Source organism: Asparagus officinalis, chromosome 7 (assembly GCF_001876935.1).
Source record: "Asparagus officinalis chromosome 7, Aspof.V1, whole genome shotgun sequence".
In the NCBI taxonomy this organism is placed as follows: Eukaryota; Viridiplantae; Streptophyta; class Magnoliopsida; order Asparagales; family Asparagaceae; genus Asparagus; species Asparagus officinalis.
This window is the reverse complement of record NC_033800.1, coordinates 74,227,622-74,244,318: the sequence shown is the minus strand read 5'-3', so window position 1 is coordinate 74,244,318 and position 16,697 is coordinate 74,227,622. Positions and strand designations below refer to the sequence as shown.

Here is a 16,697-nt window from a genome sequence, read left to right as displayed (position 1 = left end):
CTTATTTTCACCTAGGGTTTTTTTTTCTCATTTTTATACCTACTCTCATGTAACTTTCTTTGCAAGAATCATTTGATTGAAGACCTTTTCTTTAAACATCAGATGCTTTTCCTTTTCCTTTTGAAAGAATGTGATGTTTTTGGATAATAGGTTGTTTGTTTGCGCAAATAAAGAGAGAAATGAGCGATTTGAAATCTGACCCCTTAGCCATATAGGATTTTGGTTTCAAGATATTTCCATTTCCAACGTTTGCTTCGCTGGGTGATTTAAAGAAAAGGGGGTTGAAATGAGGTGTCACGTCAAAATTTGGAGAAAACCTATTTCGGAGCTTTTGAGTCTGAAATAAGTGAGAAATGTCATGTCAATAAATTTAATATTGCTCAAAGCACTATTGAGACGACGACCGGAAGTAAAAGTTATTATTTAATGTCCCGTCGCTGAATATTTAATTGGAAAACTCATAGTATTTCTTAATTTTTGGATGTTGAAACAAACCCAAGAAATGAAAGTTCTTGTTTTCCAGCCTATGATTTCAATGTGAAACATACCAAATAAGTCAAATGGGGGAAACTCTATGAAATGTCCAGAAATGATTTTCAAACTAGTTTTATGTTTTCTTTTTTTTTTCGGATATGTACCAAACAGACCCTAACAAGAGATATTGTTTGTCTATTTTTTTATTATTAAAGGATTAATGAGAATCATTATGGATTTTTTATTTGATATCTTCTGAGATATCTATCTGCACCAAATTGAGGAGCAGAGATCCTTCATGATTAGATTATATAACACCTTCTACATGATATCTTTCTTTCAGTTTAAGTGGTCATAAAATATCTTTTAATTTTCACTCTATAAGTCACGAATTCAAATCTCATGTGACTTTTATTTTTCAAATTTCTTTTTGCATGTTTTTTAAGGTTCAACAACAAGTGCACGTCAAGCTTTTTTAAAGACAAATTTTTTCCCAGATCCTATTCAATTATGTGGTAATTAGAGAGAGTCCAATTGTTTTAATATTTACATTCTATCTCAATTTCAATAGATGTAACAATACCACCTAAAATTTCTACTACCACAAATAGTGGCTTTCAAGTTTACTAGCGGTTTTTAAGATTAAAGTGGCTTTTAAGATAACAATAGAAATCTAACTACGTGTGATCTCATTTGTTGGAATTAAGATAAACACTAAGAATAAAAAGAGGGGTCTATTCCAATTACCACCTAATTGGAGAGGATATGGATTCATTTTTTTAGGACACATAATTAAAGAGGTTTGTGAAATCAGTGAAGAATAGAAAGTTGCAGTTTGTGCTAGTATTTTAATCACTAATAAATAAATAAAGGAGAAATTTTTAAAACAATCCAATGCCCTAATTTATTTCTAAAATTCAACCCCTTTCACTATTATTTAGTGAAATCGACCCAGTTTTTGGTCATGTCAGCATCATGGCCGGAAATTGGGTTGTTAAAAAAAAGAACTTCTAATTAGTCAGTGTTGGCAATCCCGACTAATTAGAAGCAGTTCTAAGAGGTTGCCAACCAAAATGGTTAGGGTTGCTAACCCCGACTATTTGAGTAACTAATTTCAAAAGTCTCCACCAAATAGTCGGGGTTGCCAACTCCTATTACTTGGATACCGGCCAATCGGAGCCTGAAATTGGCCAACAGCGACCAATTCTGCACAGAAAAAGTTGTCGAGGTTACCAAAGCCAACAAGACTTGAATCAGGATCTCAAGCACATACTAATTAGTCGGGGTCGTCAACCCCGACTAATTGAGTAACACGTTTTTTTAGAAATTGACCCAGTCTCTAGCCACGAAACTTACGTGGCAGAAACTGGGTCGGTTTCGCTAATAAAAAAGATATTGGGTTGATTTTTGTGATAAAAATATGGTAGCGAGTCTATTTTAAAAATTTAGGTACCGTTTGGCAAAGGGTTAAGTGAGGGGTTAAGGAGACTTAACCCCTTCTTAATCTACCAAACACAACAAATCTATATAAGGGTTAAAGTGAGTTAACCCTCCATAATTTGCCAAAACATAAAAAATATAGAAGGGTTAAGTTAACCCCTCTAGAGGGGTTAAAATGAGTTAACCCCTCAAAATGAGGGGTTTACTAATACTCCTATTTAGATGGAATAAGAGTTAACCCTTCTAATTATAAAGAAAATAGTCAAAATCATTGTTATTCCCAAACACTAAAACTGATCATAAGGGCTAAAAAAAACTTATTTAACGGGTTAATAATTTAGTCCTTCGAATTATCAAATGGACTAAGTACATTAATCATTCTCTTTAACCCCTCTTTATTAACCTTTTACCAAACGGGGCCTTATTGAATAAATAAATTCTGAAAGAACTCTATACGTGTGATAAGATAGAGACGTATAATGGGTTTGTAGTTGTGACCCGGCCCGGCTTTCTACGCCACCCGGCCCGCTTCACCCGCTACCGCCCTATATCCCCCACCCGCAACGGCGGGGTCCAGGTCTCAGAGCGACGATCAAAGTTCATAAATCTATCTCTCCGAAGCTGAGAGAGAGAGAGAGAGAGAGCGAGCTCGAAACCGCTGCCCCCATTCGATTCCTTCTAGGGTTTCCTCTCAATTATCACGAAATTTACAAGCTAATTTCATGGCGGGAAGAGAAGTTCGGGAGTACACCAATCTCAGCGACCCCAAAGGTACTACCTTTAACCCTGAACAGCGATCCTAGGGTTTCGCAAAATTTTCGCTATAAAAATTGTGAACTTTTTCATGGTAAAATTGAGCAGATAAGAAATGGGGGAAGGGAAAGGATAAGATCGACGACGAGGATATCACTTTCCAACGCATGGTTGCAAAGGTTAGCTGATCGGCACTTCCATACGATTTCCTCTGATTTTTTTTTTAAATTTGTTTTTAGATTGATGAATGCGTGCCAGGTCAACGATGATGCATTCTAGTTATTAGTCTTGTATTTGATCTACCGATTGATCAGAATAATGTTTGTATTTGAGTTTAACCTTGCAATATGTGCACACATGCTCAATATTAGGTATTTAGAAGCAAATCATTATTGGAAGTTCTGGCTAATTTTCATTAGCATCTTTTATTGGTTGGTCGCATCAAGAGTTGAGCAGAAGTTCTGTAGAAAATCCACTGTGCTTTCCCTTCCTTGGACTATGGCTCCCAATCTAAGCGCCAGTTTGGTATTGCTGGAGCTTATAAGAAGTTGCTTATATCAGCAACTTATAGAAGTAACTTATTTGGACTGCTGAAAATAGTCGCTTGGTAATTATATGTCCACAGCATGCTTGCAAAATCAGTTAAGTTGTTTGGCTAAACTGTGCTTAAAGATCATTGTCGAAAACTAAAGTGTTTATGTAGTATATATATAATCTACGAAAAAGCAGAAGCTGCTTTTAAAAGCATCCTCAAGTTGCTTCTAAAAAGCACCCCTTTAAAAGCAGAAGTAGTTTATGCATGCCAAGAAAAAAAAGAAAAGAAAAAAAAGAAGAGATCTTGCCCATTGTCCTCATACCACTTCACTGATTATTTCATTACGGTCGGTTTTAAGAGTCCTGTCATTCGCCATCTTCATTCAATATTCGCAACATGCTCACTTGGAAACATGAAATTCATATGCATTTTGTCTTCCAGTTTATATCATATTTCTGCTTAACCTCTTGCAGCTACTACTCACATAAACTGCATGCTTAGCAACCATAACTAGAAAAGACTAAATAATAAAAGAATACTAATACTTTATTTTTATCTTTTTCAAACACATTATTTGATGCACATACGTACATTTATTTATGTATAGGTTTTTTTTCCATATTTAACCCCCAAAAGTCGGTATTTTGCAAATATTCCCCAATTCTTTAATATTGTAATTTTCTACCCCTTATTATCTTAGGGAATACACCTAGTATATTCCCCAAAATTCTGTTATTTTGGTAAGATTTTACGGCTCACGACTAATATACCCTTCACTAGTTAATTAGATCTTATTATATGTCTAACTGAAAGAGATGATTGAAAGAGAAGAAAAAAAGATCCAAGCCCAACAGAACAACTATATTTTGATGATGCTTGTTAATATGGCATGGTGGGTTGGGTTGTGGAGAAGGCAACATGATCTTGGGTGAAGATTTTATTGGGAATGATTTGCTTCAGCTCAGTGAACTTGAAAACCAAAGATGAAGAGGACAATCATCACCAACAAGGCAACAACACAAAGAAACCCCTCCTTGATCAGAAACCATTACCTCTGTCCTCTTCTGCCTTGCCAACAACCTCTCCAATCCATGTCCATTCTTAAGTCCTTCCCCTCCCCCTTTTCCCCCATCGACCTCAGTTTTGATGGAGAAGCACAAGTGTTTGCTGCATCCCCTTCCACCTATGCTGGCCACTTCCTCATGGTGTCATTGACAAATTCTTCAAAATCAAGAGAATCAATGTGATATTTTTTCTGATTTGTTTCTCAAAAGAAAGCGAGGACACTTGATTTGAGCATGAGATGATCAAAACGGATGCGATATGAGATTTAAGTGATTAATTGTGGTAATTAATTGAGGCCATTGTTGTTGAGAATTAATGATAGGGAAACTCATTCACTATCTGGTTGTATCTAACACTGTCAACCTTGAGGGGGGAGGGGACCCAATCTTTGAGATTTGAGTGGTAACTTTGCAAAATACTAAGATTTGAGTGGTAACTTTGTAAATATAGAAGATTTGGGAAACATATATGCACAAAACCCTCATGTATGTATGCACACAAATATTTGATTTGTGAAGGAACCATTTATAACACTTCTACAGTATTATTTTCGGCTTCCTCGGTACCATGTCGTCCTTTCTTATGGTTCAAAAGAAAAGTAAAAAAGAAGTGAAATAGATGCAAAATTTTAGATGAACATTACCCGTTGTTAGCTAGTAGTCGTCTTCTGGCTATGATTTCTACTCATATACTATTTTATCACTGAATTCTTTTGGTACTGGAGTACCACTACATTTTTAAATACGTTATATGTTCACAGTGTTGGATGCCTGAATGAACACACCACAAATATTCCCTATATATACTTTAAGATGTAGAGTTCTGATAACCTATGTAGCACGGACACGGATCCAACACGGCCATCCAACACGCCGACACGCCGACACGCCGACACGAGGCAAATCCTAAAAAATACATAGGATACGTGTGTTCGACACGTGTGTCCGACACGGACACGACACGACACGGCTGCATGTTATGCGTGTCCGTGCTTCATAGCTGATAACATGCCCCGGCAGGGATCTTGGCTTCTCCTATGGGGGCTGTTGATGCTAACAGATGCAGGAGGTTGCTGGTGAACGTGGAGGCTATCTTCATGGGCGTGGCGGTACTCATTTCTCATTCCATCCATTTAAACCATGCCTTGATATTATTTCAGTTATATGATTAATCCTTTGTGAGCAGCCTTGGACAGTGATGACCTCCTCTACCTCAAGGAACAAATGGAAGCTGAGGAAGATGCAGAGCGACTATTACGTCGCACAGAGAAACGAGCTTTTGCAGCATTTAAGATATCCTTTAGTGTCTCGAATCAATTAACCATACACCTTTCAAAATACACCTACACAGTTGTTCATGCTTTTGGAAGTTATTCAAAATTAATTTGTTTTATTTTAACGAACTGATACAAAGCAGCCAACTTAGCAGATTCTTCACCTGCATCAGTTCCCTTGTCTCTCCGAGTTGAACCCAAGCCTAAGAGTGGGATCAGGTAACTTCCTATTACCGTTAACTTTCCCGTTAATTTTCTGGAGGGTTAGAAATTTACCATATGCACTGCCGAAGTACAGGCAGCAAGATCTTTTGAAGCACATAGTAGAAATCAAACCAAAGAAACAAAGAGTCAACAGCCCAAGTGATTGTCAATTGAGCTCATCGATGCCTTCCCAGGTATCTTCGAAAAGAACTCAAGAGAGATCAGGAGTTGATGTTGCTTCACCAGAACAAATTAGAGAGCAGTTGAACCCATCTCCACCATTGCACTCTGAGCAGAAATTACCTAGAGATACTTCTAATAAATCAGCTGGAGCTGAAACCGAGTCTAAGCCCGAGGATGCTGTGAAAACTTTGCTTGGCTTGGCATATGAGAGCTCTGATGAGGATTGATTGTGGACCCGCGAGCATGTGGGTCATTTGAACTTGCCTCTCGCTGCTCTTCGAGTCTTATATCATGAATGTTCTTGTCTTAGTATTACTAACTGCAAAATGTTTCAAATCATAGATCTCGTGTTGCTAAAATTAGTTTTAGTTGTAGAAATTTTAGTATGTAAACCTTGCTTCTTCAGGTGTTTAAATACTATTGCGCAAATTTAATTCTTCGAACTTTCTTTGTTTGTTCAGCTGCACTGTACCTCCTTGATGGTAGGTGTTTATTAATTTGAAGTTCAAGAATCTTATAGGCCAAGGCCAAGAAGTGCTAAGGGGCTGTTTGGTTGTTGTTTGTAAAGTTGTGTATTTATGACACAATTTGGAAAGTTGTTGTCCACCTCATCAATTTCATTTTTATACTTTTCTTTGTTTGTTTATGATTCCATTGGAATCATAAATTGCTTTTTTGGTTTGCAAATGTAACTTTAATTGTTTGTTTGGAAAGTGTAAAAAGTGGTCCCTACTCAAATGATCATATTGGTTGGAATTAATTTTTATTATTTTTTCCTGATTTCAATATCAGCTTTCTTCTAAAATCATGTTTTTTTTTATGAAATCACTTTACAAGCCACATCAGCATATGAAATCACTTTATACTTGTTTGCGTCAAAAGTTGGTTTTGTCATGGAATTCATTATATCTTCGATCGATTACAACAAATTCGAAAGAGATAGCCTTTTTATAAGACTTCTTTTAGCAGGATCGTTGTTTGGATCACTGCTTGCGTGAGATCTTTGCCTGTGCCGGGGGGGCGTTAGCCCGTGGACCACCGATTCACAGATTCTGATTGAATCGTGAAGGTTTTGGGAATTCTTCCTTCGTTTATCGAAGTAAGAATTTAAAGCGAATATCTTATCAATGTAAGATGTTCACTCTTCTAAAGATCAAGTCAGAGCTTAGATCTCTAGGAATCGCCAAAAGCTATTCTTGAGAATGTTTGTGAAGAAGGAAGACTCTCTCTTGCTTAAAATCAACAAAAGCTCAAGTCTTTTTCTACTCCAATCTGCCCTCCCCTCTTTATTTCGTGTCTAGTGAGGTATTTATAGGGGTAGGAGTGTACACAGTTGAAACGGGGGCGAAGTAACCGACCAGATGACTGTTCTTTGGCCGCGGCAGTCGACATTGCCGCGGCTATTGGCGCGGCAGTGTGGACTGCCGCGGTCAAGGAGGCGGTTACCAGCACGTTCCATCGTGCTTGAAACTGTTCTCCCACGACCTTTAACCACTTTTTCGTGGTTTAACTGCTTGTCCACGTCAGCACACGTTCTATTTCTGATATGCTGCCACGTGGGCTTCAAACTCCCCTATAATAGCCGCGGCACCCTATGCTGCCGCGCCTTAGCCGCGGCACCCTATGCTGCCGCGCCTTAGCCGCGGCACCATGGGCTGCCGCGCTTTAGCCGCGGCACCAAGGGCTGTCGCGCTTCAGCCGCGCCGTCATGTGCTGTCTGTTGGTGTGTACATGTTGTCTCACTTCCTTTGAATGATTCCCTCTGATTAAGAGAATGACGTTTATCGTCTTCTCTTTGCCTTGAGTGGTATTTGGATGTCTGTAAGCATTTTTTGACGCGTACAGATACTCCCTCCAAAGTATCTCAGACTCATCATTTTGGAGAGGAGTCTGGGACACTTTGGATATGATAAGTTCTCCTTGCAATTTCTTCAGTAGTTTGTTGAGGAAGTTGCGTAAGGTGGTCTATAAATGGCTTCAATTCTTGACTTCTTCATCTTCTAACATATTCAGTGCTTTGTAGAATAGCTAAAATTCCTCCGGTGCTGCGTTTATCGCGTGGCCGTTGTTAAAGTCTTGAATCAGAACTGCTGTTGAAGATTGGAGAAATAGTTTATACTCATATACTATATTGGAGTGTTCGGGAAATAGTTTAACCTCATATACCCGTTGGGAGGTTCAAGGAGATGCAGTTTATACTTATATACTCATCGGAGTGTCTTGGTTTCTTTTTTGTTGGTAGAGATGAACCTGACCCAGGAGAGGAAGAATTTTATATTCTATCTCCCGGTCTCTCTTTTTTTTGTTGGTAGAGATGAACCCAAAATCGGAGAGGAAGAATTTTATATTCTATCTCCAGGTGCAAAGGAAACTCAAAGTGGGATCTCCACTTAGAGAATCTGGACGGGTTTGAATAATCCTAACTGTCATAAGGTTTGATTATTCAACTTGAAAATGAACCCTTCGTTCGTGTAACGAATCGAGAGAAGATTCTGGTTGTGGTCCTAACTGTAGTAAGGTTTGACCAAGTGGGGGTTTGAGACGATCCTAACTGTTTAAAGGTTTGATCGTTCAATTTGTGGACCTCTCGTTCATGGAAGGAATCGAGAGGGGATTTTGGCTTTGGTCCTAACTGTTTAAAGGTTTGACCAAGTGGGAGTTTGAGACGATCCTAACTGTTTAAAGGTTTGATCGCTCGATTTGTGGACCTCTCGTTCATGGAAGGAATCGAGAGGGGATTTTGGCTTTGGTCCTAACTGTTTAAATGTTTGACCAAGTGGGAGTTTGAGACGATCCTAACTGTTTAAAGGTTTGATCGCTCGATTTGTGGACCTCTCGTTCATGGAAGGAATCGAGAGGGGATTTTGGGTTTGGTCCTAACTGTTTAAAGGTTTGACCAAATAAGGACTTGAGACGATCCTAACTGTTTAAAGGTTTGATCGTTCAATTTGTGGACCTCTTGTTCATGTAACGAATCGAGAGGGGATTTTGGCTTTGGTCCTAACTATTTAAAGGTTTGACCAAGTGGGAGTTTGAGACGATCCTAACTGTTTAAAGGTTTGATCGTTCAATTTGTGGACCTCTCGTTCATGAAAAGAATCGAGAGGGGATTTTGGCTTTGGTCCTAACTGTTTAAAGGTTTGACCAAATGAGGGGTTTGAGACGATCCTAACTGTTTAAAGGTTTGATCGTTCAATTTGTGGACCTCTCGTTCATGAAGGAATCGAGAGGGGATTTTGGTTGTGGTCCTAACTGTTAAAAGGTTTGACCAAATGAGGATTTTGTGAGGGAAGATTGATCCAACGAAGTGATCGAATCTCATCTCAGCAAAAGAGTATTCGGAAATCACCGTGGGGATGTAGTGTTTATCACTTTGTTTGTAATGATCGGGTTATCCCTAAGAAAATTACATATAGCATTCTTCCGAGAACTTCCCGTTACATGAACCATCCACCCCCAGCTTTCCTTACGAAACTGGGTTTATCATTATATTCAGCTGCATGATCGGGTTATCCTTAAGAGTACCATGCATGGTGCTCTCCAGGAATTTCCCGTGAAAGAAAAGAAATAGTTTTGACTCATATACCTGTTGGAGTATCGAGGAGCAGTTTATACTCGTATACTCTTTGGAGTGAGGGTAAACAATTTATACTCGTGCACCCAATGGAGTTAGAGTCGTCTTTACTTGGCTTGTTTTGCCGTTATGACGCCGGAGTCAATTAAGGCTTGGATTTTATTTTTGAGTCCGAAGCAAATCTCGGTGGGATGAAGAACCCTTCTGTGGTACGCACAGTAGTTTGGATCCGTAATCCTCTTAGCTCCCTCCTGATCTTTAATACGTGGTAGCTCGATTTTGTCATTGGCGAGGAGGTATTCCAAGATGGCTGGAGCTTCATCATCTTCGTCGCGTTCCCAGCGATTGTAGATGTCGTCGGTCGGCTTCTCTCAGCTTTCTTTCTTTTAAGAAAGTGTTTAGCTTGTTCACCGTGCATTTTTAAATCTTTCCAAGTTTTGGATGGTACGACCCCCAGGGTTTCCAGGACATCGATGGAGAGATTATTGTGGCATGTTTGCAGGATGAACTCCTCTGTAATAGAATCTCTACAATTCATTGCCTTGTTACGGAAGCGCTTGACAAAATTGTCGACTGACTCTCCGTCTTTTTGCTTCTCATCCAGAAGGGTTCCGATTGACATTTCGGTGTCATCATCGAAGAAATTGCTGAGGAACAAACTTTCCATGTCATCCCAGCAATTGATGCTCCCTGGCTTGAGACGTCGGTACCAATCGAAGGCGGGCCCACGAAGGGTGCCAACGAATGACCGGACCATTAAAGCCTCACTTCCAGAGGTCATGCCCAAATGAGACTTGAAATAAATCAAGTACTGAGTAGGCGAGCTCTTCCCATCAAATGGTGTGAAGTTAATTAGATTGAACTTTGCCGGGTACGGTATTGAATCCCATTCTCTTGGATAGGGATACGGAATACCCGTCTTCTTTACTTCCTGAGCGGACATCAAAGCATTGACTTTGTTTTCAAGGTCTTGCATTTTCTTATCCTCATCTTCATCTCTCTTTGAGTGATATCGAGGAGAAATAATTGGGTCACCCCCAATATCATTAAGAGGTGCGATTGAACTACCCCCAATATCGTTGTTGGGAGGATCCGTTGAACCACCCCCAGTGTTATCGTTATTAGGAGGTGCATCAGCAAAGATGACTTCATCCACTTCCGGATCACTGTCATCTGCAATATTTTGAGTGCGACGGCTGGATTTAGCTCGCTGACTGGACTCAGGAAGTTGAGACCGTTGAGCTAGCAATTCTCTCATTTGTTGAATAGCCAACTCTATCTCCATCTTCATCTCAGTCCTAATTTCTTCACGTTGTTTGGCTAGAGCTTCTTGAAGTATTTGAGCGAACTGATCAGAGGTGATTATGAGTACTTCTCTGGTTTGCCCTGTGCTAGATACTGTATCATCCGAAGCGATCGCAGAACAAGTGTCCGAGAGCTCGTCCTCTGATGACTTTCCTTCATGCATTTTCTTGTAATCCTTACGTCTCATGGCTTTTAAACGGAGTCGAGACATCCGTTGAGCAATTCTTGAATTGACTTTTCCTTCCAGGGAAAAGTCGGGATTTGATTCACTTGAATGCCGCTTAGATTTTCTTTTATCAGCCATGTTGATGGTGACTTTAGGGAACTCATCATCTTGGAAAGCTGATCTTCTCTTGCGGAAATGTCTCGGCTTAGGCTTCGACATTTCGGTGAAAAGACTGTGGAATACCGAGACTCTTTGAGGGATGACTTCTCGTTTGGCATAGTTATATTCTGACAATGCTGCCTTAATGAGTCGCGCACAGGAACAATGAGAGTTTATTTCTCGAATAATTCTCTTTCGAAATTTATTCGCACCCACAACTGGATAGTATGATTCATCGGTATGATTGCCGGAAAATCCTATCGTCTGTTGGTATGACCTTCCAGGTATAACGATGTCTTTTGGCGAACACGTCTTCTTCTGGGGGTGTAAAGCCTTGGTGGCATTCTCAGGACAAATTATTGTTGCCTTTGAGTAATCCAAGGTTGTGTCAAGAGTCACACGTTTAGAACCACCCCCTTACGGGTGCGGAGTCTTAACGGGCTCTGAATGCTGATTTTGCACAACTCCAGATTTTGGAATCCAAACTTTGCAGAGTTTTGGTGGTTCTTTGGCCACTGTTTGTTGTAAGAGAGCACGGGCATGAGCAGCGTTTGCACGACGCTTTTGTATACGTTCTTTGAGGGTCGAGCGAGCCCTTTTGACGAAAGTCCATTCATCCGTTGTTAGTTTAGCAGAGATATGAGTGATTGGTTGTTGAGACAACTGAACTACTCGATGCCTCCTCGACTCTAGGTCCGCGTGATAACGAACCCCGTCGGTTTGTTCCAAGGCCTTAGCTATTTGGAGAGCGCAGCGCTGATGTTGTCTCTGACGAGCCCTCTTCATCAGAGTTGGCGAACTTCAATCGAACGACTCCTTAATTAGGGTGGAATCATTATGAGCAGAGCTTCCGGCTTTGGGGGTCGCCGGGATAATGTTGCGAGGCAAGGCCTCAACAACGATTGGGCGAGAGTCTTCACTTTTAGCCTTCTTTGGCGTATAAGCCTTCTTCAATGATGAGATCCTCTTGTACTTGTGAGATAATGAAGATCTTGAAGAGGATGATGAGAGATATTCCTTGGATTCAACTGGAATCTGGATCGGCTGCGACACGACGGTCTCGGCAGCAAGACCGTTGGCTCCCACTGTGGTCGCCAGCTTGTTTGCGTCAAAAGTTGGTTTTGTCATGGAATTCATTATATCTTCGATCGATTACAACAAATTCGAAAGAGATAGCCTTTTTATAAGACTTCTTTTACACAACAAAATGAAAATTACAACTTTTTAGAAACAAACGCATGATCGTTGTTTGGATCGCTGCTTGCGTGGGATCTTTGCCTGTGCCAGGGATGCGTTAGCCCGTGGACCACCGATTCACAGATTCTGATTGAATCGTGAAGGTTTTGGGAATTCTTCCTTCGTTTATCGAAGTAAGAATTTAAAGTGAATATCTTATCGATGTAAGATGTTCACTCTTCTAAAGATCAAGTCAGAGCTTAGATCTCTAGGAATCGCCAAAAGCTCTTCTTGAGAATGTTTGTGAAGAAGGAAGACTCTCTCTTGCTCAAAATCAACAAAAGCTCAAGTCTTTTTCTACTCCAATCTGCCCTCCCCTCTTTATTTCGTGTCTAGGGAGGTATTTATAGGGGTAGGAGTGCACACAGTTGAAACGGGGGCGAAGTAACCGACCAGATGACTGTTCTTTGGCCGCGGCAGTCAACATTGCCGCGGCTATTGGTGCGGCAGTGTGGACTGCCGCGGCCAAAGAGGCGATTACCAGCACGTTCCATCGTGCTTGAAACTGTTCTCCCACGACCTTTAACCACTTTTTTCGTGGTTTAACTGCTTGTCCACCGCGCCTTAGCCGCGACACCATGGGCTGCCGCGCTTTAGCCGCGGCACCAAGGGCTGCCGCGCTTAAGCCGCGCCGCCATGTGCTGTCTGTTGGTGTGTACATGTTGTCTCACTTCCTTTGAATGATTCCCTCTGATTAAGAGAATGACGTTTATCGTCTTCTCTTTACCTTGAGTGGTATTTGGATGTCTGTAAGCATTTTTTGACGCCTACAATACTATTTTCACAACTACAAACAAACAATTGAAAGTGATGAAAGCTGACATTGGGACCTATTTTTTTACACTTTCCATCCTTTTACATGGTAAAAACATACAACCAAACAACCCCTAAATGAGGAATTTTATCCAGGTGAAAGCGCGACTGTTGCTAATACTTTCTGGCACGTGTCTCCCAACTAATCCTATTTGTAAAACGCTATTGCCAAACACTATACCTAACCCTAGAACTAACCAATCACAAAACAAAACTAGTGTCCAACGGCAGTTGTCTTTCGTGACTGATTTACGGCTGTCAAGTGAGTTGTTTTGGGTGGGTCATAAATGAGCGGGCACATTTACGCCCATCTGTCCATTTATGACCCATTTAATATTTGCTAAATGGGTCACTTTTCACCCATCTATTTACTAAATCGGTGGTCCAATGATAACCCAATAATCCATTTAGCTATTGGCCTTTATATATGTAAAAAAAATTTAGGGGTCTATTTGCAAATGTGAGGGAAAACTTGCCAATTTTTAAGGAGATATTTACAAACTTTTGGGGGCTTTCTGCAAACATTTGGGTTTTTTTGCAAGCATGAGGGATTTTTGCAAACTAATAAGGGGCATTCTGTAAACTTTTAGGGTGTTGTCTGCAAACTTTTAGGGGGCTTTTAGCTAACTTTTGGGCGGTTTTTAGCAAACTTAAGAAGGTTTTCTACAAATTTTTAGGGAGTTTTCGGCAATCTTTCAAGTGGCTTTTTAAAAATTTTTAGGGAGTTTTCTACAAACTTTTAAAGAGCTTTTAGCAAACTTTTCAGGCGCTTTTATAAACTTTTCAGAAGCTTTATGCAAACTTTTTAGAGGAATTTTTACAAATGACATACCAAATTCAGCAGCCCCTGTAAATTTAAAATTTAGAAAAAATCACACTCAAAGTTTCAAAGAATTGCAAAAAACACCCCTAAAATCTAAAATATTGCAAACAACAACCTCAATAATTCAAAATTACAAAAAACTAATAGAAATTTCTAAACTTACACTGAAATCTAGAAATTTTTAGCAGCCCCTGTAAATTTAAAATTTGTAAAGGACACCTTTAGTTTTAAAAAATATGAAAAATACCCTCATGGGTTAGAATATCAAAAAACACCTAAAGATTTTAAACCCAATAGGTGAAACATGAAATCTAAAAATTATCAGCAACCCCCTATAAATTTATAATTTGCAGAAGATGCCCTCTATTTAAAAAACTACTAAAAACACGCTCAAGAGTTCAAAATTGTAAAAACTCTTAGAATTTTCTAAACTTACAAATAACACCTAAAATCTAAAATTTTAAACAGGCCCCTATAATTTAAAATTTGCAAATAACTCCTCGAAGTTTTAGAAACTATGAAAACACCCTTAAGGGCTTAGAATTACAAAAAACCACCCTGAAATTTCAAAAACTAAAAATTAGAGCATGAAATCAGATAATTACCAGCAGCCCCTGTAAATTTGGAATTTGTAACAAACACCATCATAGTTTAAAAAATTACAAATAACACCCTCAAGAGTTCAAATTATAGAAAACTCTCATAACGTTCTATACTTGCAAATGACACATGAAATCTGCAAATTCTAGCAGTCCCCTATAAATTTAAAATTTGTAAAAAACACCCTCAAAAGTTTTAGAAAATATGAAAAACACTCTCAAGGATTTAGAATTACAAAAAACACCCTGAAATTTCAAACCATAATGAGGCACATGAAATCAAGAAATTTCCAGCAGCCCCTTGTAAATTTGGAATTGGTAGAAAACACCATCAAAATTTTAAAAAATTACAAATAGCACCTTCAAGAGTTCAAAAGCACAACAAAATCTCAGAATTTTCTTGTGACGCCCCTGGGTTCACTCAAGGCTGCAGTCCAAGGTGAAACCAAGAATGTCAAACCTGCCATGCACCACACCGTGTAATAACATGTTTCACCATCACAATTAACATCTATATAGTAGAGTCAACAACAGGTGTAGGTACAAAAGCAGGTAAAAGATAATACAAGAAATAACTGATGAAATGATAGTGATCACATTAATATCTCATCATCCAACATACAGAAATACATAGTCAATGTCTGAATAGATAAACTGGAATACTCAACAAGTCTTAAAATACAAATATCTGACAAGAGGAAATAAGGCACACGGCCTTTACAACTTCTAGAATAAGACTCTCAAATGTCTAAACAAAAGTCTACTGTGGAACTCCAAAAGAAAATATAACTAAGTAGACAACTGAAGCTAACATGCATCGCCATCAACCTACGACTCTCCGGGCTCCTGGCTCGTTACCTGAAAGGGGGAGGGACAACGAGCGTCAAAGCGCTAGCGAGCAACATCACAACCAACCCCAAGGGAACAGGGCTCGTTGTATAAGAAAATACAGTTAATACATAGTAGATCTAAAATCATTGATCTTACTAAGGAGGATCTTAGTATTTAGAAATTTACAACACGAGCATAGTTACGTCGAGCGAAATAATCCAAACAAGGAAACACTCATGTATATACCTTGTATCTCAAATTGTAAATCCCTAAACACTAAACCCGAGGTTCTAGTACATGGGACAATAATAAATTAAAAAGAAAACAAAACACATCTCTACTTCCAAACATAGTGTCATGTCAAACTCACATGAGTGACATGTCAGAAAACGATGAAGTGTCCAAGACATAGACTATAAATTAAACGTCCAACCCATAGACTGCATGAAGTAAACGTCCAACTCATGGACTGAAAATAACCGTTGTCCAACGCATGGACCGGATGTGACCGTTGTCCAACGCATGGACCGGATGTGACTGTTGTTCAACGCATGGACCGGATGGTAATGCCTATCCAGCACGAGGATTAAATAGCAATGCATGTCCAACACGAGGACTAAGATGAATCGTAGTCCAACACGAGGACTTCTATAAATCATAGTCCAACACGAGGACTGAAATGGATTATAGTCCAACACGAGGACTGTGTAACTGTGAAAAACATATGTGGGCAGATATACATGATCTAAAATCATCCGCATCTCGGTGTACATGTCTAAACTTATGTCAAAAGTCATCCCACATGTACTGATAAATCATTAACATGGTAAACTAAGGTCAGGTTATCGAGGCGACCCCCGAAAAGCAACTCAAACAGATCAACAATCTGTAAAACAGCTCATCAGTCGACTGATGTGTCGACTGATGACGTCAGTCGACTCCTATGTCGACTGATAAGGCTCAGACAGCACAACCTCAGCTCACCAGTCGACTGACCAGTCGACTGAGAAGCTGAGAAAACAAAATCAGCCCGTCAGTCGACTGATCAGCCGACTGACGACTGGAAATTTCAGCCCGTCGGTCGACTGATCAGTCGACCGATTGACTGCAGAAATTCTGTACAGGTTATTACTTACTCAAAATTCGATCTAAATTCATCCCCATCAATCCCAAGCATGAAAATATTGATATTAACATGTATGAACTAAACTGAAACGAAAATTTCATGTGTGAATACATAAACAAAACCCTAAACATGTGTATT

General features: G+C 39.6%; 1 protein-coding gene across 2 annotated transcripts; it reads left to right on the top strand.

The window, feature by feature from the left end:
- Window positions 2,511–6,387, top strand: LOC109850138. Of its 2 annotated transcripts, none has more exons than XM_020420070.1 (6): window positions 2,511–2,685; window positions 2,776–2,846; window positions 5,327–5,375; window positions 5,453–5,559; window positions 5,677–5,759; window positions 5,839–6,387. In XM_020420070.1, exons 1-6 carry the CDS (start codon window positions 2,637–2,639, stop codon window positions 6,152–6,154), a joined length of 675 nt encoding a protein of 224 aa, XP_020275659.1. In that variant the 5' UTR covers window positions 2,511–2,636; the 3' UTR covers window positions 6,155–6,387. The 2 variants fall into 2 exon arrangements, with proteins under 2 accessions (XP_020275659.1, XP_020275660.1); XM_020420071.1 differs by having other exon boundaries at window positions 2,645–2,685; window positions 5,287–5,375.